The 23,563-nt window shown below is 39.4% G+C and overlaps 1 protein-coding gene across 3 annotated transcripts in view; it reads left to right on the plus strand.

Moving 5' to 3' along the window:
• UTRN (utrophin) overlaps window positions 1-23,563 on the plus strand; it is a 506,315-nt gene that overhangs the window by 379,783 nt on the left and 102,969 nt on the right. For all 3 annotated transcript variants that reach the window (XM_067010961.1, XM_067010960.1, XM_067010962.1), the window contains 2 exons: window positions 8,346-8,475; window positions 18,208-18,476. In XM_067010961.1, the coding sequence (XP_066867062.1) occupies window positions 8,346-8,475; window positions 18,208-18,476 (399 nt within the window). The remainder of the gene's footprint in view (window positions 1-8,345; window positions 8,476-18,207; window positions 18,477-23,563) is intronic.

Genomic DNA, 23,563 nt, shown 5'->3' on the forward strand with positions numbered 1-23,563 from the left:
AGTTGAAGAAATTTGATATTTATACCAAATTAGTGTGAGTGATGTAATCTGGCTAACCATTTTTACCACCACAGAGGTTTACATTGACATTTTGTTCTGGAACAAAGTGGTTCATGAAAAGACACTACATTTATTTGTTTGCCTTCTAAGAATCTGAAGTGACTTAATAGTCTTACAACACAGTTTTATGCTTACCAAACATTTTGACTTAATCTTGGAGGACCGCCTAATTCTGCTTTGCTCATAATTAAATAATTTACCCCTTAGAAAAGTTCAATTCAATTGTTCCTGCTAATGGCAGTTTGGGTACTGGTTTTGTTCATATGGAGCTGTAGATAAAACAGCTAGAACTTTCCCCCGCAAATAACAGTGAATAAAGTCCGAGGAGAGAAATTCGGTCTTGGAGAAGAGCTGAGACTGATGGTAAGACTTTCGATTAGCATCATTTTTTATAGTAACTAGTTATTCTACAGCACTGAATAGTTTCAAGGTATGTTCTCATTCAGTATCTCACCTGTGAAGTTAGTAGAGTGATTTTGTTATTAACCTGCAGAGAAGTTATGGGACAAATTCAAGGGCTCGTGGTGGGTAAAGGTGTGCCTAGATGGTGTGCACCGGATGGTTGACACAAGGCTGTTGGCTGCAAATCTCTATCTGGTTTTACTACACTACAAAACACTTTAAAAAATGCCTCCTGATTTTTTCATACACAAATTCATTGAGTTTCTACTCTGTCCTCTGGGACATAGATGTGAACCTTCAGAACATTCTGGTGTAGGAGTCAGGTCTGCAAAGAAGCCAGGACAGCAATGCATGGTGCATGCTCCAGCAAAGTGGATGCCAAGCGCTGTAGTGGCAAAGAGGAAAGTGGGCTGGCTCTGCCGGGCAGGTGATGTTTATACTGATGGTGAGTTTGGTATTAGAGCTGGGTCCCTAAAGGGTCAGGAAGGGTGACCCTTGTGGATCTCTTTGACTTTGACCAGTGAGGATCAGTGAGATTGCTAAGAAAGCCCACAGATATTATGTCTTGAGAAATAACTTTTTCTGTGAAGAGCTCTAAGGAGATGACTACTTCCCTCCCCCACTGCTCTGCTTTTTTCTTCTGCTGAGCTACTCCCATTTCCCAGGAGTTTTCCTTCCTTGAATCCTACATTTTCTTTCATGTCAGTTTGCTCATTTCTTTAGTCATTCACCCAACAGACATACCGAATGCGGAGATTAAATAATGAGAAGGAGCCAGTCTTTGGAGATGTGAAGCAAAAGCTTTCTGGATTGCAAAGACGAGGCGGGAAAAGCTTGACATATTCTAGGAACAGAAATAAAGACTTTGAGACTGGAAATTAGGGTGTATTCGTAGTTGAGGTTCAGAGAGTAGGGAAGCTCTGGATCTTGGTAGGAAGTTGAGAATTTTTTCTAAGTGCAGCAGGAAGCCACTGGAGGGTTTTTAGCAGAAGAGCAAAAAGATCTAATTTAACAAAAGAGATCATATAATTTTTAGTATGATCTAGAAAGCTTAAAGAAAAGTGCATCTCAGTGACCTTTGCCACTTGATATACAGACGGTGCGGATAATGGCTTTAGATTGAAGAGAGGAGAGGGGCAGTTGTGATTTAAAGAAGAGGGGATGACACCGGGATTTAGTGCACACCCACGTGTTTTTCATTCTTCTCCCCCTGTCTCAGTCCAGTGTGACAAGTTGCCAGCTGAGGACAGAGGGGATGGCAGGGATTCCCCTGCCCCCTCCAGGTTCTCTCAGACCCTGTGTTCACACTAAGGGGCTTGCAGGATCCTGTGCATCTCCATGTCAGTGCTGCGAGGGGCAACCGATAGTACTGCTGTCTCCTTGGCAACCATTCAGCCATCACAGTGAGCGATGTCACGTTCATGATGCAGATGAAGAGGAGCTGATTGACTCATAAGACTTTCTTACTTACGCCATGCCGGTCACTTCTTTATACCGCCTTATCCCTTAATCCGCTGCCTTCTCGTGAACTAATAGCGGGTGGGGAGAAATGTTCCCCGACCGTTCAGGAGGATCACTGAGAATCTCCCTTTAGGCATTTGAAGTTGACTAAGAAGCAACTTACTCTGCTGCCTGCCACTCATGGGCACAGCAGGAGCCCCTGAAGAGAAGTGGGAGGGGAGGCGGGCTCCGCTGAAGGGCTTGTTGGGTTCTTAGAAATGACTGAGAATGAGAACTCCGTGAGTTTACGAGTTAAATTCCGATATGCGCAACAGGTCTTCATCGGTCTGACATTCTGGGGCTTCATTTCATTTAAGTGAGCGTGCAGAAGCTACCTAATAGGGAAAACAATGAGGGACTAAATTACCTTACCTGGTATTCTGTTTTCTTGAATTGCTTTTCCCCTAATTACCTTTCATCTGATTCCAAGTTCTTTTTTCAAAACACACTTTACACATTTTTGAGACGGTCGCTTGCCATCCCCTCCACCTCCCTCCCTCCTCTGTGTGTTTCCTCAGTGCCCTATTTATACGGCTCTCAAAGACGGGTGGCACTTACCACGTTCTCACTAGCACTGTTCTCTCTCTTTATAAGTTCCTTAAGAGTTCGAATCATGTAGGCTTATTAATTGCTGTCTTCTCTTGTGCCTGGCATATTTCTTTATAGACTGTATGAATGTAATATGAGTTTTGAAATTCTAATTTTGGTGGAAACGTTTGTTGGAAAATTCTATTATACACTCTCCTGCCACCTTGGGATGGCAGGGAAGTCGAATAGTATGGCCGTGGGACAGTCATTGTGCCCTCCATTAATTATTCTTGACTCTTGAGGTAGCTGAGTCTCTATCCCTTTATGTTAAACACCTTAGAGCATGCAACTTTTAAAATACAATTTTCAATTTTATTTTTTGAAATTATTCTGTATCTTTTTCTTGTTACAGCTGATCGTGGGTCTTTTAGGCCCAAGCTTCATTTATGTGTGTTTGTCTGGGAGGGGGATTAGGATCTTTCCACCTATGTCGTCGAAGAGAAAATGAATAAGCTTTGTGACAGGTTGCCACACGGAGAACTTTTAGGTTGATGGCGAAGCTTGAGTCATCAAGGTAGCCAGATATCTGCTGTCTGAAGAAGTATGTGGTTACCAGGTACCTCTCCTAACAACCATAAAGCATTTTTCCCCTCTAACTTTCATGATATAAAATATTTTTACAGAAGTAGTTACCCTTTTCGTCCACTCATTCAGCTCCGACAGTGCCAGCCTGCCAAGCCTGGCAAACACTTCCCTCAGGACCTTTGCAATTATAGCTCCCTTTGCCTGGATGGCTCTTTTGCCACCCTCCCTCTTATGGCTCCTCCCTCACTTCCTTCAGATCTTTCTTCAAAGATCACTGTTTTGAGATGCCTTCATGAGAACTTATATAAAATATTACCAAGTCTATGGGGCAATATTACCCACCCAACCCTCCCTTTCCGCCTTATCCTGTGTGGCCGATTGCTAAAATAATGAAACTTGCTCCCTGTGTCCAAAACTCCATGCAAAGGGACATTGTGGTTCCCTTTATCAAGAGATGAACTATATTTTTCCATTCTCTCGAATCTGTGCTGGCCTTATGACTTGCTTCAAATGATAGAATGTGGTGGAAGTGATGTGCAGATTCTAGAGCTGTGCTGTCTAATACAGGAACCCTTGCCACATGTGACCATTTCTACTTAATCAATTACAATTAGATAAAATTTGAAATTTCATTTGCTTAGTTGTACCAGTCATATTTCAGGTACATACCAAATAGCCAATAGCCACACACAACTAGTGTTGCCATATTGACCTGCATAGTTGTAGAACATTTCCGTCATTATAGAAAGTTTTTTTTGGACAGAGCGGTTGTAGAGCTAATGCCTTAAAAGATCTTGCAGTTTTCACTCTGCCCTTTGGGAACACCAATCTTCATGTTGAAGAAGCCCAGTCCGACCTATTGGACAGTTCGAGACCAGATAGAGGGAAACCGAGGCGCTCTAGCTAATAGCCAGCAGTCATTTCCAGACATGTGAGTGAGACCATCTTGGACCTCTGTTCCCATTCAAGTCCCAGATGATTGCAGCCTTAGGAGTAATCCCCCATGGCAGTAGCACAAAAGCTGGTCAAATTTGCCAGTCCACAGGATCATGAAAAATAAATTGTCATTGTTTTAAGCCAATATGTTTTAGATGGATTTGACACAATAGTAATAACAGTTACTACCTTCAATCTAATGACTGCATTCATTTTGAAACTATGCCCTATGCAGTTACCTTATGAATTAGGATATGGAAAAACGAGGGAAGATGAAGTTATCACCCCTTTCAGTGAGATCAGTTCCTTGTTTAGGGAGAGAAAAGGATATCTGCTATTAATAAAATAATGACCCACAGCAAACTGAAATACTTAGTACTTACTAGCTGAGTTAGATGATAGGAGAAAATTAACTTTGCAGCAAAAATTATTTACCAGTAATTTTCAGACTAGTTCAAATAATCCAGAGCTAACTGGAATCCAATAATTATTCCATTATAGGGTAATCAGATTTGGAGGACTTTGGTATATTGTGCCTGGTCATAATTTAAAATCATACATAGTATTTAATTCTGAAAGCATGTCTTCTTTTATTCATTGTTCCTCAAGCGTTTATTGAGTACTTTCTGTATATCTCTAGACAGGCACTGAGAATTTTGAACGATTAAGAGGCGAGCCTCCCCTGGAAGAACTGACAGTATAATGGAGGGGACAGAGGCGTGGTCACAATATATCAGGATGAGCTGTGTTAAAGAAATAGGATGTGCTCTGGGAACACTGAGGTGGGAACATACTAAATATACAAGATGAGCTTTTACCTTGCAGATGAGGGGGGATAGAGGTTAGTAAATAAACAGAGTGCCTAGAGGACATTTTTGGGAAAAAGAGCAGAATTATTTTATTTGAATAACTTTACTGAGATATTATTCACATAACATGAAATTCACTCTATTAAAGTGATCAGACCAGTGGCTTTTACTATATTCAGAGTTGTACCACCATCATCACTATCTGTGATAGTTTTGGAACATTTTCATTACCCCCCAGAGAAGCCTGACCCATGAGCACGTACCCATTTTTCCCTCACCCTCCCATTCCTGAGCAGTCACCAATCTACCTTCTGTCTCTAGACACTTATCTATTTGGACATTTCATAGTAATGGGTTTTTGTGTGTGGCTTCTTTCACTTAGCATAACGTCTTCAAGATTCAACCATGTTGGGCTTCCCTGGTGGCGCAGTGGTTGGGAGACCACCTGCCGATGCAGGGGACGCGGGTTCGTGCCCCGGTCCGGGAAGATCCCACATGCCCCGGGGCGGCTGGGACCGTGAGCCATGGCCGCTGAGCCTGTGCGTCCGGAGCCTGTGCTCCGCAACGGGAGAGGCCACAACAGTGAGAGGCCCGCGTACCGCAAAAAAAAAAAAAAAAAAAAGATTCAACCATGTTGTAACCTGTATCACTATTTCATTCATTTTTGTTGCTGAGTAAGATTCCATTGTGTGGATATACAACATTTTGTTTATCCATTCACCAGTTGATGGTGACTTTTTTTTTTTTTTTTTTTGGCCGCACCGTGTGGCATGAGGGATCTTAGTTCCCTGACCAGGGATGGAACCCATGCCCCCTGCAACGGAAGCATGGAGTCTTAACCACTGGACCACCAGGGAAGTCCCCATTCACCAGTTGACGGATGTGTTTGGGTTGTGTCCACATTTTGGCTATTATGAATAATATTGCTGTGAACATTCACGTACAGGTTTTTATGTGAACAAATGCTTTTAGTTCTCTTAGGTATATACCTAAGAGAGGTATTGCTGGGTCATATGATAACTATGTTTAACAGTTTTAGGCCTTTCCAAATTGTTTTTCAAAGTGGATGCACCATTTTAAGCATTCCAACAACAGTGTAAGAAGGTTCCAACTTCTTCACATCCTTGTCAATACTTGTTATTGCCTGAGAACAGAATTGTTTCGAATGAAAATATAAAGTCATTTAAGTAGAAAAAATTCCAATTAGATCATGTTATACTCATTGAAGACCACCCAAATATAAGTCATGTGATATTAGAACCTAAATCTGAATGACACTTTGTAGCTCTGTGTATAAAACAACTCTCTTGGAGTCTAATTATCTTATCATTAATGTTCACCAGGTGGTTAGGAAATGCCGGTTTTCTTTTATATCTAATTGAGAGGTAAAGGGCAGTGAAATGATTATATGTGTAGTGCTGTTGAAAGTTAAACCCATTTCTGACATGCAATTAAACATAATTGAAATAGAACAAATTGAATAACAAAATTAAATTTGCAAAGTAGAGTATGAACAGATATTAAATGTCTGCTGTCCTCTGGGATATTTGGATGGTGAGTTGGCATTAGAGCTCGAGCCCCATATCTTTACTTCCTCTGCGTAGTTCCCACCTGCCCACACTTGCCTCCTCTACTTCCCTACCTCGGCGTCTCCAAGGAGTTCAGGAGACATTCCCCGGCCAATACCCTGTGCAGAGAGGATTGTTTTATGAAGCGCTGGGGTTTAGTGTGGGCAGGAAGGAAACTAGGTTCTCCAGACCTGTGGGGCTTTCTCTCAGACTCAGACTTTTTTTGTGGCCATGCCGCATGTCATGCAGGATCTTAGTTCCCTGACCAGGGTTCAAACCCGTGACCCCTGCAGTGGAAGCTCTGAGTTCCAATCACTGGGCCGCTGGGGAAGTCCCCAGACTAGTTTTTTAAATGACTATCAGAGATCTGACAGTGATACTATAAACAAACAAAAATATATATCTGACAGCCCCCCACCATCACCACCGTCTTGTCCAGCTCTTCAGTGACTTTCCAGGACCCAGTATTTGTTAAGTCTCAGGTGCGCAGGACACAGTCACTATCACGCCATTTCTCTCTACTCCTTGCCTGCTCTTCTCATCCCTCCCCACCTGTGATGGTCTCTTTCAACCTCATTACCAGTGTTTCTCTGTTGTTCAGTTTCAGTTTTTTTATGTAAGATTATTCTGATATTTCTAGAAATTAAAATTTTTTGCTTTTTATTTACTGTGGAAGATGAGGGTATAGCCTCCAAATACCCTGTCATCCCAACATACATCAAATGCTGTTTAAAAAGTACTTATGTTCAGAAGGACTTTGTCAATTCTAAAATACTATCAGAATGTAATATTTTAGAAAATGAAAAGTTGAGTTTTCATAATGAATTGCTGAGGAACTGTATTAAAAGCAAAATATTAGAGCCAGTAGGTGTTTATGTACATAATTTAAGAGGTAACAATATTAAGAGCAATTTTGATTTAGCTACAGTATTAAAATAGCACATGAGAAAGTCTTCATTTACTCTTATCTTGCAGTAGTCACTGGATGACTTTTGTTGTTGGGTTTTTTTTGTTGTTTGTTTGTTTTGTGGCATGCGGGCCTCTCACTGTTGTGGCCTCTCCCGTTGTGGAGCACAGGCTCCGGACGCGCAGGCTCAGCCGCCATGGCTCACGGGCCCAGGCGCTCCGCGGCATGTGGGATCTTCCCGGACCGGGGCACGAACCCGTGTGCCCTGCATCGGCAGGCGGACTCTCAACCACTGCGCCACCAGGGAAGCCCAGATTTTGTTGTTTTTAAACCCTAGTCAATTAAGTCTTAATCACCAAACATTTTATAGGAGCAGAGGTGAAAGTTTAACCCTACTTAAAAGCCCGGAAGTACTAAAGAAAAACTATTCTGAGACATATATTTGCATGAAAAACGTCACAAGGGAAAAATTGTAATTGCCTCAGCGTGAGAGATGGAATATATTTTAAGATAATTTGAGACTGTCTTTTATGTGTTCTCTTTGGTTTAGTTTTGATTTCATGTACTTTCGGTTGTTTCTATGTCTTCATTTTTTTCTTAATATATTCCAAAGAATGTAAAACATTTCTGAGGGTCTCATTACTTATTGTGAAATTGCCTCTATCTACCACTGGATGTAATTTTTTTGGTCAGTCAGTCTTATAAGAAAAAAGTATCTTAGATTTAGCAGACTGACGGTAGTGCTAACCCTAGAAGTACATTTTGTGTAAAGATCAAGTATACTGTAGCAATTTCCCTTAGGTGAATATTGTAAATTTTCGGGGTTCTGATGTTTTTTTTTCATATAAGTTCTACAGAAATCATCTTTTTGCTTTTATTCATGTTTCATCATTCATATGTGTAAAATTTACATTTTCACTTCTAACCTCGCTAACATGCTGGTGATTAGACATTCCCTTGACAAGTGTGATCAGAAGTGGTCTAATTGAAGATGTTCCATGACTTGAACACATTAGGTTACAAATTCAACTTTTGCTTCTCTTTGCAAAGGCACTGAGACGTGAGTTAAAGGAGAAAGAGTATTCTGTCCTGAATGCTATAGACCAAGCTCGAGTTTTCCTGGCTGATCAACCAATTGAGGCCCCTGAAGAACCAAGAAGAAACCTACAATCAAAAACAGGTGAGACTGATTTCTTTAGTACATCATAAAAACACATGTGAGGAGAACAAAACACCAGAATCAACAAGAGAATTTTCTTACAGTATATCAGGACCTGATATTTTAAAATTTCTTACAGAATTTCAGGATCTAGTATTAAAATTTTTCTCTTAAGTATTACTTTAGTCAAATATGTCTTTTTTTTTGGCGGTACGCGGGCCTCTCACTGTTGTGGCTTCTCCCGTTGCGGAGCACAGGCCCCGGACGCGCAGGCTCAGCGGCCACGGCTCACGGGCCCAGCCTCTCCGCGGCATGTGGGATCTTCCCCGGCCGGGGCACGAACCCACGTTCCCTGCATTGGCAGGCGGACTCTCAACCACTGCGCCACCAGGGAAGCTCCCCTCCTACCTCCTTCTTGACTTTCAGTGTCTAGAGCCTCTTAACCCTGCACAGATGTTTCTTGGCTTCTTCCTTGTTCCCCCAACCTCCCTGCTGTTCTCAGTCCCAGATTTGAATTCCTTTGAAAACCGCACAGCTGCATAGTGAAAGTAGATGTGCAAGACAGCCCGAACACCTCTTGAGGTAGTCAGGGAATACACGTGCCTTCTCACATGTTCGTTACCTGCAGCTTAGGTTAAAAGTCAAAATTGCACAGGGGAGTTAGAGCCTTATGTCTACGTCCCCCTCTGTACCACATACACATTTTATGAGTTGAGGCTATGGTATCGATTACTAAATAAACACTTTAATAGGATATTTCACCTCTAACTGTTTAGAAAATTATACAAATGATTGTACATGTGGGTGTAGAAAAGCTATTTTCCTCTGCTCAGGTTTTAATTTTAAGACAAAAAAAGATTGCATTTTTTTTGTTCATAAATTTTCCCTTGAGTCTTCTTTAAAATTTATTCTAGTCAAGGCATTACTATTACTACAACTGTTATTTTACTGCAGGCTGTCTGAACATTATTTCTTTTTCAGCCTGGTGAAGTTACTTAATTTATGTTGTTTCATTTAAATGATAGAGGAAAAAAAAGCAGCTATTGCTTTAGTGTGTTCATAGTTGTATGTAGTGTCTATAGTTGTGTATGTGTGTTATTTATTCATACACAGCTTTTTATGGTTGTATACGATTGTACCTGTGATTAATGGCTAATAATAAACCTTTCAGATAAAAAAGTATGTATGGATTAGTGTTCTTCCTCTTTGGTCTTTGACAGCTGTGTGTGTATTTAGTAGTAGTTAATATTTTAACTCAGATTATACTGTTTTCTTTTAATTATTAAATGCTTCATAATATTTTAGAAAGCCAATTAGGAGTATTTTTCACCTATGTGAAATCTCATATATTTTATGATACAACGAAGAAGTAATAAATGACATTTTTCAGTCTACTATTTCAGTCCATTTTGTTCCAGTATTAGCAAACTTGTGCAAATAAAATTTCATGGTCATTAAATGAGTGAAAAGGTGAAATTATCATAGAGTTTAGAAATTACTTTTATATTGATTCTCAGTATAACATAAGGTTACATAACAAAGATGGCAATAATTATTTCCTTGCATATCATAAAATGAGGCCAAATTACATATAACCTAAGTAATTAGGTAGTAAAACTCATGGATGTTTTTCCCCAGGGCGTTTTTTGTTTTCCTAATAACCGCTTTATTAATTAGAACCCCATTCATTGTAAATGACAGACAGCCAGCTTCCGTAAGTGTAGGCACATGGGCGAATGTATTGGCCGCCATAACCAAATTATAGTGAGGGCAAGGACACAGCTGGCCACGGGAATCTAAATGGCAGTCAGAGCCTTCCTCCGTGTCCTCCTTTCTGCCTCTCTCCACAAGTTTGCATTTGCTTTGCTTTCCTATGACCTTATAGCTCACAACCACATACCAGGGAGGGAAAACCCTTCTTTAGATCGAGCACATTCCAAGAGAGAGCAACAACTCACTCAGCTTGAGTAACATGGAGCTCGGGGCCTTCTGGGATTGGCAGACCCCCTTTATAAGCATCATGTTAGATGGAGGAGGAATCAATGCCCAGAAAGGAAGGGAGAAGAGAGAAGTGTTAGTCAACATAGATGTTCACAGCACATCAACATTTATCAGGGTCCTACAGTGTTCCCGGCACTCTTTCCTGTAATTCTCATAACAACTCTTTGAGGTATGAGTGCTGTTACCACCCATTTGACAGATGAGGAAACTGAGACTTTGATATGTTTAGATGCCTACTGTCACCCATGTGACAGAGCTGAAACACCAACTCAGGCTTGGCACAACCCTTGATGCCCTGAACCATCATGGCATACTATCTTAACTACCCCAATAATCAAAGCACTTCTAGATAATCAGTAAAAATAAGATTTTGCTTCTATATTCTTCTACTTATAAAAATTTCATGTAATGATTAATATGCTTCTCCCGTCATTCTTACTTTTCTTTTCTGAAATATTAGGCTGCTATTAGAATGACATACCAGTTCACTGATTTCCCAGCACCAAGGGAGAAGGTGTTTAGGCAATATTAGACTTTGTCTTTTTAATTTTCATAAGAAAACTTGAAGGAATAATAATTGCTTTCAGGCCTATAGACCAAGGCAATAATTTAATTAGCTTCATAAGTCCAAATTAGATTAGTAAAGTTATAATGCATGAAAAGACACAGAAAAATATGTTACTTTCATTTCCAGTGTTAACTAAAGAGATCCAGTGTGATCCTTCCCATTTTAAGGTTCCATAATGTATGAATGGATGTAATGAATCCAGTCTTCAGCTTTTCTAAAATATAATGAGCCGGCTGAGTAAGCGTATTGATTGGATAAAAATTTCAAAAACTTGTTTGCATGCTAATGAATACCATCATAGTGAAATTCAATTTAAATAAATCAACATTCTTGATGAAGAATTATATGATAACAAAGGTTAGTTTGATGGACACAGCATTTTAAATTAATTGTTTACCATCTGTTATGGTCTCTAATCACCATTACAGCCATCCATAAATCACATGTGCCTCGTAAAAAGAGATGGCAATAATTTACATGTATGTATTTTATTGAAATCAACTTATGGAGTGTCACTCTGATTTAAGCATAAAGCATAGGAGGAGACTAAACGCTTTCAGTGTGGTGTGTTACTCTTTTCCTGTGTTTGCTGTTCCTCTTGAGAGCTGGAGTCTTCACGAGTAAATTAGAGGGTTTGCTATCTTTTAAAAAGTATAATCCTAGCCAAGGCATAAATTCTCCACTTTAAACTTCTCACTTATTTTGGCAATACATAAACCTGAGACATGCCTAACTTCTTTCGTAAGAATGGCTAAGCTTGAATAGAAAGCCCAGGACTTCTTTTGTACTTGTACGTTGATGGATCATTAGCGGCTATGTTACTCAGGGAAGCAGCCTGGGGAGAGATGGGCAGTGGTGTGGCCAGAAATGTGAAACTTTTTTTTTTTTTGCGGTACGCGGGCCTCTCACTGTTGTGGCCTCTCCCGTTGCGGAGCACAGGCTCCGGACGCGCAGGCGCAGCGGCCATGGCTCACGGGCCCAGCCGCTCCGCGGCATGTGGGATCTTCCCGGACCGGGGCACGAACCCGTGTCCCCTGCATCGGCGGGCGGACTCTCAACCACTGCGCCACCAGGGAAGCCCATGTGAGACTTTTAATTGAAGAGCCCTGCCCTTTGATCTTAAAGGTGAATTTTTAAAAATCAAAACAAAGATATTGAACATAGATCTATTTATTCATTTGACCAGTATTTATTGAATGCCTACCACGTGCCAGGTAGTATTCTAGATATGGGGAGACAGCAGTGAACAAAACGTATCCTTGCCCACCTGGCACTTACATTCCCAACTTCTATTCTCCCCTCTCAGAACCACCAGTGACCTGTCTGCTGCTGTCCAGCACTCAAAACCGACTTGAATAAATTATAAAACTGCCATTAGTGTGAGGAAATGTAGGGAATATCCCATTACAGAAAATGGATCTCATGTGGCTTAGCTAGTTCTGTTCCATGGCCTTTCTGCTGTTCCTACCTTTTTCCTTGGAGGTTAACCTTCTTAATGGTCTGTTCATGCTTCGTCCTTATCTCACTGCTGGGTTTATTTACTTTGGCCCACTTTACAAGAAGAGTAAAACATTAAAGTATTCAGACTCTAGCTCAACCTTGATTGACTTCTGGTCAGAAGTGCTGGTTATCTCTCTCCATGGTGTGGGCTATATTCCTATTCTCTCCATCCGTCCCACCTCCACCCGTAACCCCCATTAATACCTTATATTTTGGTATTTGTGGAAGATGTTCCCTAAATCTCTTTACTTTGGAGTTCTTGCTTTTCCCTAAATGTATCTGTCCACGATCTTTTTTTTTTTTTTTCCCTTAAGGGTTTGACAAGTTTTTTGGCAGCATGGATGGATCCTCATCATCTTTATCATATTCCTACCGAAAGATTTAGGCTACACATTATCAGGTTAATCTACTTTGGGTAGCCTCTTACTGTTGTTATCTTTATAATTTATTAGATGAAAACAATTAGAAATATTGTAGTAATCAGCTGATGGCACTTGATGGTGTACTTTTATTTTTTTATTTTATTTTATTTTATTTTTTTGCGGTATGCGGGCCTCTCACTGTTGTGGCCTCTCCCGTTGCGGAGCGCAGGCTCCAGACGCGCAGGCTCAGCAGCCATGGCTCACGAGCCCAGCCGCTCCGCGGCACGTGGGATCCTCCCGGACCGGGTCACGAACCCGTGTGCCCTGCATCGGCAGGCGGACTCTCAACCACTGCGCCACCAGGGAAGCCCTGATGGTGTACTTTTAATCTGGTTCCTAATGAATTGTCACCAGTTATCATACAGTATAGGAAGTGGGCAGGGTCCTCTACAACACTGATCATTTCAGACAGATTAAGTTGATCTTAATCATGTAATCAGAAAATTTGAGGAGAATATGTTTTGCATTGTCTGAATCAGGAGCATCTTTTGGTCATGAAGAAGAGAGAGAAAAATGGAGTGGAGAGACGGAAAGAGTAAGTCAGGTCTAGTCTCTAGGTCTACAGGAATGCTTTGTTTTTTCCTGGGAATTCTTGTTGGCTAATCAACTTGGTTTGCTTTTGTGAAAATCTCTAGAGATATCTAAACCTTCCAGACTTAGTAACAAAATCATTTTAAAAATGAAAGAAATTAACCTCTGTTGAAGCTTTTCTGTGTGCCAGGCATGTATCGGTAGCTTTGCAGGTATTAACTGAAGTTCAAGGAGATAAGCAAAATATCTATGATTATATAATTAGTTAGTATTGGAATTGGCCTATGAACAAACCTTTCCCTGCACCAAATTGTCCATGGGGTGAAAATGCTACTCTGGAGAATTTTTTCCTATACTTGTTTGTCTTAATATCTCCTCTTCCTCTCTTGGTGAAATACAGTAAGATTATAGATACATGTAAAAAATAAGCAAACAGTACAAATAAGATGGAATTACCATACTTGAAATGACTTTGTAAGGTTTATCCTTTTCTTTCACAGTAAAAAAAAAAAAGTGGGTTTTTTTGTTTGTTTTTAATAAATGCTGTCATGGGTTTGGGAAGGAGGAAGAAAAAATAAGTGGGAAGATTTCCACTTAAAATTATGAAGTTGAATATTCTCAATACAGAGTAAAGCTGGAAATTCCATGCAGAAAATTGAAAATTTCAATTCAGTAATTATATACATTGAGGACATACTAGTCTCTAGACTGAGTACTGCAAAACCAAGGTGAAAAGAACAAACATGCATGACATAAGCCTTTAGACTCTAAGAAGTCAGTATGGAGATTATGTGTCTATTCTGTAATTGAGAAAGGAAATATATGATAAATATGGAAAATATTTAAAATAACTGGGCTGATTCTAATCGATTTGTACATTATTTCATAGGAGGAACATATACTGTAATGTTTTTAAATGTAAAAACAAATTATAGGCGCACAAAAGGAGGGTTTTTTTCCTCTACTGTAAGATTTCTTGGAGACATACAGCGGCTTTGCCTTTCTTATATAATTGAATTTCAGAGGTAAAAGAGGCCCTTAGTGTAAAATATTTCCCCAGATGAGAAAATAGGGTTCCCACTTGATAAGGCTGGGATGAGCAGGTCATCTAGCTCACCTAGGAGCCAAGGGCAGGATGGGAGCAGTGCTGATTGCAAGTCTTAGACTCTGCTTCTGGTCCAGGTTCGTGTTCCACCTGTATTCCACTGAAGCATGTGAGTCTTTCTCCCCAGGGTAGAAAGGAGAGAGTGGTGTAAATGCCATGCAATTAATTTGCATATTTGAAGAATAAAAACCACTGGACGAGAAAGAAAACTTCAGGATTGGTCATTCCTTTTTCCTCTCTCTTCTTCCTTCTTCCTAAAGAGAATTATCTACTCTTCCTTAAATGTTTTGTAACACAATTAGAAAATTGCTATTTTAATTATATAAATATAAAGTAAATATGTTAATATTTATAATACATCATTTCACATTATACTATATATATTATGTAATATGAATATAAAAATTAAATACAATTCCATCCCCAGATAAATGAGAAGGTGTGAAGGGAGAAGAATGGGAGAATGAAGAGTGAAACAAAGTACTCTCTCTCAAACACACACACACACACACACACACACACACACACACACACACACACACACACACACACACAGAGGGGGTAGGAAAGTGACCCAGGAAAAGTGCTTCTGGTCTGTGAACTGTCACTAAATTTACTTGGTTTTATCCTGCTGTTTCCTGTCTCTTGATTAGCCTCTATTACTGCCTTTTCAAATGCAAATTAGATTACCCTCTTATCAGTGAGCTTCATTTGCTCTCCCACCTTTACTAGTTAGTGCCCTGCTTTGCATGGGAATGACAGAGCAGCTCACTGGATTGGAAACACTCTGTCCAGCTTCAACAGCAGTGACCAGAGAAATCAATTTATAAGCCAGTAGGCTGGTGGTGTTCTGTTCTGGCAACACGTAACAGTCATCTGGGGAGCTTTTTAAAATTTATCCATGCCGCCCTTCACCCTTGACCAACTAAACCAGAATCTTTTAATACTTCGTCCTTGGGGATCAGCATTTAAAAACAAACAAGCAAGCAAACAGACAAACTGTCAAGGTGGTTTCTAGTATGTCACCAAGAATTCAGAACCACTGGTCCAGAAGATTCTCCACTCTTGCATGAGGATCTTAAAATTTACTGCAAAGTATCCATTCAGAAAATTTGAAGCAAACTTTGTCCTTTGATTTTCAAGTAACACGAAGATTTTTTTTTTAATGTTGGGATATCCCTTTATTATTTTCATCTTTCATGCTCTCTTGCTATTTTGTTTTTTCTATTTTCTTACCCCAAACTGTCATAACTTGGGATTTCACATGTTGCTTCTTATTACCTGTTTCACAAACATCCTGGAAAGTTTTTGTTTGGCTTTTTACTTCGCTCTGTTCTTGGTTTAAAGTATACATTAAACTGAGATTGCTGCTGCAACAGGAAGCACTTTTATTCTGACTCAGTGATTAGTTAATATGCTTCCTTTCTGGCAAACAGATGGTGAATTGAATGTAGAACTTTTCTTCTGAGTAGCTGCTTGAGTGGGGATTATATTATAAATAGTACAAAAGGACTGCTCAATCAAGAGATTTTTACATTAACTGAAGACAGAAAGTCACAGCCAGTGTTGGGTATTTTGTCACAGGGCAAAGAAGCCGTATGTCTCCCTGCCAGGTTATTCAGTGACTGACTTAGAAACAGTTTTTACTTTATCCAGAGAAAAATCATCATAATTAAGTTGTCTCTTCTGAAATTGGCACTGTATTTTTTTTTTTTTACAAAAGTCAGTAAAACATGAGTGCTTAAAGTATATCTTTGAAAAAGCCGAAGTGACTTACAAACACAGGTGTTACCATCATAAAAATTATCAACTCCCTTTCTCATCAGGTTAAGGATGATTTTTTTTTACCTTACACAGTGCATGGTATATGTATATAAAATATGCATCATATTAATATTACATATTTTTCATTTTATAAAAAAATCTTGAAGGCTTTAGGATTTAAATAAAGTTGCCCTCTTAATGATGTACATTTCCTTACAAAGCTTTTTCTAAGTTTGCTAAACTTGAAATCCTGACGTATTATAAGTTTTAGGGCTTTTTTCCAGGATTCTCGACTCCCTCCCATCACCGTTGTACTGGACTGTATCTGAGCCTAAACATTCCTTGAAGCTGGGTCTCTAACGCACTTATTTTCCTTATTTATCTTTTACTGGTATGCTCAACCTATCTACTTGTCATAACGTTGTCTCTTCTTGTAATCAGTTCAGCTGACAGGGCATTGGTCACGTTTCTTTGTAGCCTCACAGCCTTTCAGCAGCACACTCAGCGTTCTGTGGTTACTCAACTCTTCAGCATCCATGTAGTTCCCAGAGATTTATTATAGCTGCTTTCATCTAAATATTGAGGTCTCGAAATTTCTGGAAACTTAGATAAAAATAAATGTTCTGTCCCTTTGACTTTTAAATAATATTTAAATAAAGACAGGCAGACAAATTTATGTTGCGTAGGAAAGTTACAGTTGAGGAGAACTTGCTTCGGTTCATCTTACCATGAATTTCATCTTACCAGAAGTTTGATGAACTTCAGTGCATTTTATGAATGGTTTGGAATGTTTTGAGGGGAAGTGGATGTTGCTAATGTGATTGATACTAAAAGATGGGATGTTATCTCAAGAATATGCACTTCTATCTTAAATTAATGTACAGTTTACCTTGATTGTATGTTTCTGACTTGCCTCTCTGTTGTCCAGGGGACACTTAGGACAACCATCAAACCAGCTAGAGAGGAAAGGAGGCATCCTGGGGTGTTGAGGATAGTGAGGCCCAGGAGTGTTTAGCTGGGGATCTGTTTAACCTGTTCTGAGAGTGTCTGCTCTATGACCATCAAGTTCCCCTGCCCTTGTCTTGCCAGCTTCTCATCACTATATTTCTGGCCCTTGGCTTTCACCTTGACTTTGACTCCTTTCCCTTTGCTTGTCTTCTAGACTCTTACTCTTTCTTCCTGCCCCTGTCCTGTGGCAGCATCTTACATTATGCCTGCCCTTTCCTGTCTGAAAAGTCTACTTTATTTCAGACATTCTGGAAGCCCTCTTGCTCTATTAAATATTTAGGGTGGTCCTTGAAGCCTTGCTGTCTTCTTGTTGAAATGTTTGTGGACATGCTACACTTCTGGGCTACAAAGAATGCCTTGTATTAAAGATTCAGCAATGATGAAGTATCTAAGATATGTTATTTGTCTTCAGTTGTATTTTTTTGTAACACGATAAATTAATCTTACTTTTTCAGAGTTTTTCCTCATGACTTAAAACTATTTCTCTCCCAATTATCATTCCCAGTTCTCTGAGGACAAAGAAAACCTAATGAAAAGCTGTCTTTGGATTTTATGTAATTAATTTATGTTAAAGAAAAATTGTTTTATTTCTTGAGTTATCTTGTTACATTTCAAGGTTTGCAAATACATTAAAATTCAGAAGTCACCAAAACCACTGGGCCACTTTTACTCTGAGTAGCTCTTTTCTTCTTTGGAGAAGTAGTAAGGATTAGTGGAGGAAGTATGGAAACAGTTTTTCTCACCCTGGCTAGCGTACACTGGTAGCAACCCTTCAAAAGGTGATTCACACTTGGCTCTAAGAATGTAGAGTTGATCAAGCGTCCAAATATTCTTTCTTTTTTTTTTAATCACAGAATTGACTCCTGAGGAGAGAGCCCAAAAGATTGCCAAAGCCATGCGTAAGCAGTCTTCTGAAGTCAAAGAGAAGTGGGAAAGTCTAAATGCTGTTACTAGCAATTGGCAAAAGCAAGTGGACAAGGCGTTGGAGAAGCTCAGAGATCTGCAGGGGGCGATGGATGACCTGGATGCTGACCTGAAGGAGGCGGAGGCCGTGCGGAATGGCTGGAAGCCTGTGGGAGACTTGCTCATCGACTCGCTGCAAGACCACATTGAGAAAACCATGGTCAGCATCCCTGCCTCAGATAAAGGATTTAAGAAATCCTTTATTGTTAAATATAACACAAATAAGGAGAGCCACATATATAAACTGTTATGAGGGATTGTTATATGCCAACACTGTTACGACCTCCACCAAAATCAGAATATAGAACTTTTCCAGACATAATAGATGTTTTCCATATGACCCTCACCATCAGAACCCCCCTCCCCGCCAAAATAATGACTAAGGTGACTTTTACAATAATTTACTTTTACTTTTCTTTATATGTTTTCACCCAGCTGTGCATCCCTAAACAATATAGGTTAGTTTTACCTGTTTTAATTGAGTATTTTTTTAAAAAATAATACAGCAGAGGACCTTTAATTATATTACTGAGGTTGGGTCTTTTTTTGGCTGCGTTGGGTCTTTGTTGCTGCTCGCGGGCTTTCTCTAGTTGTGGCGAGGTGGGGGCTACTCTTCCTTGCGGTGCACGGGCTTCTCTTGTTGCGGAGCATGGGCTCTGGGCACGTGGGCTTCAGTAGTTGTGGCACACGGGCTTAGTAGTTGTGGCTCGCGGGCTCTAGAACACAGGCCCAGTAGTTGTTGCACAGGGGCTTAGTTGCTCCGCGGCATGTGGGATCTTCTGGACCAGGGCTTGAACCCGTGTCCCCTGCATTGGCAGGCAGATTCTTAACCACTGTGCCACGAGGGAACTCCCTGTAAGAATATTTTAAAGTCCCTTTTAATCTCCAGATTTCTCATTTATCTGTTGCTTGTTTTCTTCGCAATGTATTTGTTGAAGAAACTGAATTGTTTCTTTGACAGTGTTTCTCACAGCCTGGATCTTACAGAATGGCATCCACATGGTGTAGTCTGGCAGGTTCCTTTTTAAATCGGTGGTTGGATTTAGAAGTTTAATCAAAAGTATACTGTTTTCCTGGGAGTTCTTATCTGCTAATTATATCTTATTGTCTGAGTATGTAATGAAGAATTAGTTAAGCTATAAATTCTGTTTGTAATCAGGTATTGCCCAAAGTTAAGGATGTTAAACCTCTGGTCTAGATTCCCTTTGGCTCCCGTCTTGTCGAACATATCCAGAAAAGGCAGTTAATGGAATTTAGGCAATGAAAGACACAAATAACAGATTTAGAGTGTATTAGGTTTTTAGCAGCATAGTAAACTATATACTAGGTAGTCATGAATCAAATCAAAAGATAAACGGATGAAAAATCAGACTGACAATATCATGAATGGAATTTTTATTGCAAAAGATACACATCTTATGTGCACAGATACTGGATAATACTATCCCTTTGTTTCGCATGTTGGCTGAATAGGAAAGAGAAGAAAGGTCTAGGAAATTAACTGAATCCTACTCAGGCAAATTACATGAGTAAATAAATATATGTGTAGACATAAGAATAATGATAATCGATAGCATTTACTGATGCTTACTATGTGCCAGGAACTGTTCTTAGCCAGTTTACATTGGTATCTCTTTTAATTCTCCCAGCAACCCAACAAGATAAGTATTATTATTATGTCCATTTTACAAATGATGACATTGCAGGTATTGCTCAAGCCCACACAGCTCGGAAGTGGTGGAGTTTTCATGATTTCCTTCTTGCTCTTCTCTTTCATTGTAGAGACCTCATTCATAATAATGTAATTAAGCTTAACTGTGATCAACTACTTGAATTTGAATCTTTAAAACTACGTATTAAATTTTCAACCAAAATTTTTTATTACTGAAAGAGTATTGGGATGCCATCTTTCATTGTAAATATACATGTTTCCAGTGACCCTGTGAATTAAGTAGGCTTCTTCCTGTGACTGTAGTATCCAAAACACTTTTCCATAATTGAATCTTAGTTAAAATAAACTAAAAATAAAACCTTTTAGGATAGGTTCTTTGGGAGTTGCACACTTCTTGTATTTTATTTTATTTTTTTTATTTTTATTTATTTTTTTTTTTGCGGTATGCGGGCCTCTCACTGCCGTGGCCTCTCCCGCTGCGGAGCACAGGCTCCGGACGCGCAGGCCCAGCGGCCATGGCTCACGGGCTTAGCCGCTCCGCGGCATGTGGGACCCTCCCGGACCAGGGCACGAACCCGTGTCTCCTGCATCGGCAGGCGGACTCTCAACCGCTGCGCCACCAGGGAAGCCCGACTTCTTGTATTTTAAAAGATGATTTTTAAACACTGAAAATCTTTAAGCCAATCATTTACAAAAAGCATGTTCTATTGGTTTGCAAAAATGTCTCTTGGTTGGAGCAAGAATTTATCCATTTGAATTTGAAAGCATCAGTTTTTAATACAGGATGACCAGTGTTGAGGGAAAAATGAACTTATATCTGGACTAAAAATTTGGGAGTTGTTAATCCCATTTGATTGAAGAAATTACCCATCTCTGCATCCAAGTCCTTCTGTTTAAATTTCTGCTTATGTGGGAAAGCTAGGAAAAATACAGCTAATATTTAAGATAAAGTAATAAACTGTGGATTAAGATATTTTAACAAACTGTTAGGAAAAAAGAAAATAAAACCCAAGTCTCTTTAAACCAAGTAAAATTGACACAAAGTCTGGGGTGTTTTACATATGCTCTAAAGTATACCCCAATCCCAGTGAAGCTATAGGCAGGTAAAAATAAGTTCTGATTATTGCCAAATATTATTAAATATGCCAAAGCAACTGGAAAACAAAATATTTTAGGGTAATCGAATAATTTTAACTTCCTAAAATTATCCTTAATCATTCTTATTTGCAGAATACACACCTCTGACAGGAGAAGGGCTGGGGTTCACATCTGCCAACAGGCTGTCAGGTGGCACCTTTAACACTAACAGGTGCTTCTGCTTTTATATCAATGAAAACCACATCAATTTTTATTCTCTTATAGGAAAGTATAGCCAAAACATGATAAATTAGTTCTTTATACCAGAACATACAACAGATCTGAAACCATTTAAAAATTTGCTTTATTTTAGAATGCCCCTTAATTTGGAGCTCTTAGAAACCAAAAGATAAACTTTCCTAATAGAAAGATTCCTTGTTACCATAAAACACTGGACCACAAAAACAAAATTAAACCTAAAATGCATTGTTTGTCTAAGGACTTTTATTTTATTTTATTATTTATTTATTTATTTATTTTATTTTTGCCCGCGTTGGGTCTTCGTTGCTGCGCACAGGCTTTTCTCTTGTTGCGATGAGCGAGGGCTACCCTTCGTTGCCGTGCGTGGGCTTCTCATTGCAGTGGCTTCTCTTGTTGCGGAGCACGGGCTCTGGGCGTGCAGGCTTCAGTAGTTGTGCCTCGCGGGCTCTAGAGCGCAGGCTCAGTAGTTGTGGCGCACGGGCTTAGTTGCTCCGCGGCATGTGGGATCTTCCCGGACCAGGGCTCTATCCCGTGTCCCCTGCATTGGCAGGCAGATTCTTAACCACTGAACCACCAGGGAAGCCCTGTCTAAGGACTTTTAATGGTTTTACCTGTGGCTTGTAAGAGAAAAAGCATTAGAGGGGAAAAAAAGTTTCTTCTATAAGATTAAAAAAATTCTGTCTTGAAGTTATAATTTTTAAAAAACTGTCACCATCTTTTAAAATAAAACTGGTTATTATTTAAAATTATATAAATCTGAGAATACTTTATAGCATTTCATTTTTAATCGTTAATACCTTCAAAATACGAAGATATTGATTTTAAAAGCTGATTATTAGTGTATGATGTAAAGTCATAACTGAAGAAACCTTGAAAGATTTGAGTTCTGTAATTATTCTCGAACTGAATTTGAGGGCATTCAGTTCTTTTCAAAGTCCAGACTGAAAAATTCTCTTTTCCCACCCCTCTCTCTGTCCCATGCTTCTATAGTAATTATGAATTCCTTAGACCTATAATGTCTCTGTTATCATATATCTGCTTTTCTCATTGAACTGTATTTGTGAATCTGTTTATTTGTACACATTCTGTCATCCATGAAAGACCAGCATCTGCAGTCATGAGGAAAAACTATCACAGCTCTGAACTCCTTCCATGCTGCAGCAATTTTCACATCTTCATGGGCTTCCCTTCTTCTGATTCTTAATTTTTTTTCTTTATGCTATATTACAGAGTAATTTACCTAACCCCGCAACCTCAGACAACATTTATTTACAGCTGAATCCCAAATGTCCTTCTCCAGGCCTGACTTTGAAATGCTGGTGTCTTCAGGGTTCTAGTGATATTTCTTTCTGTACATTGACTTCCATGCTCACTAGCTGTTTTGGGTGTCATTTACACAGTTACCCCCAAAGTCCGTATCTTTCACTCTGTCTCTGGGCTCCAGATCTGTTCTTCTGACTCTCCAGCTTGACCTTCCTCGTGGTTTTTGGACATATTCAAGAATTTTGAGATGCTGAAACATATTCTCAGATTTACCTAAAATTAATTTTCTTTTTAAAAATAAGGTCATATTCTTAATATTATTTTGATGTTTACCACCCATAATGATTATTTCTAGCCTTTACATGTTATAAAAGGGGGAACTGGGAAGTGGTTAGAGAGGTTTTCTTTTTATAAGCATAAGGAGGAAGTCAAATTAATATTATAGTGTTTTAATAAAACTTTATAGCCTTCAAAGCACTTTGATACCCATTATTCATTAGCTAAACTTGGAGTGATGAAAGAGGAGAAGAAAGGGAGCTCATAGACATAGGCCTAGTCTCTTAAGGGGTGGAGATTATAGAAATGATGAAATTTGAGAGCTGATGCTGATAGTATGTTGATAACACCTAATACCTGTAAGTTTGGTACATGATTAATTTTTGACACACCAAAGAGTTAAAATTATGCTGTTCTCTTTTAATATCCCAGTTCTGTTCCCAATTCCATATTGGCTTAATCTTGCCTCAAGTACCATTTTTTGAGCCTTCATCGTTAGAAATGAACTCTGCCCCTCTTGTATTGCAAACTTTGCGCTGAGTACTGGAGATTGTCCATTCTCAAGAAGCTTCCATTCTATGGGGGGTGGGGGGCATTAAAATATGAATGCTGACAATACCAAGAACTAAGAGCTCTGATAAGAAATGATGTTTAAAATCTATAAGTGGTTCATATGGCACCAAACAATCAAGAATGTC

The sequence above is a fragment of the Kogia breviceps genome, chromosome 13 (genome assembly GCF_026419965.1).
Source record: "Kogia breviceps isolate mKogBre1 chromosome 13, mKogBre1 haplotype 1, whole genome shotgun sequence".
Classification (NCBI taxonomy): Eukaryota; Metazoa; Chordata; class Mammalia; order Artiodactyla; family Physeteridae; genus Kogia; species Kogia breviceps.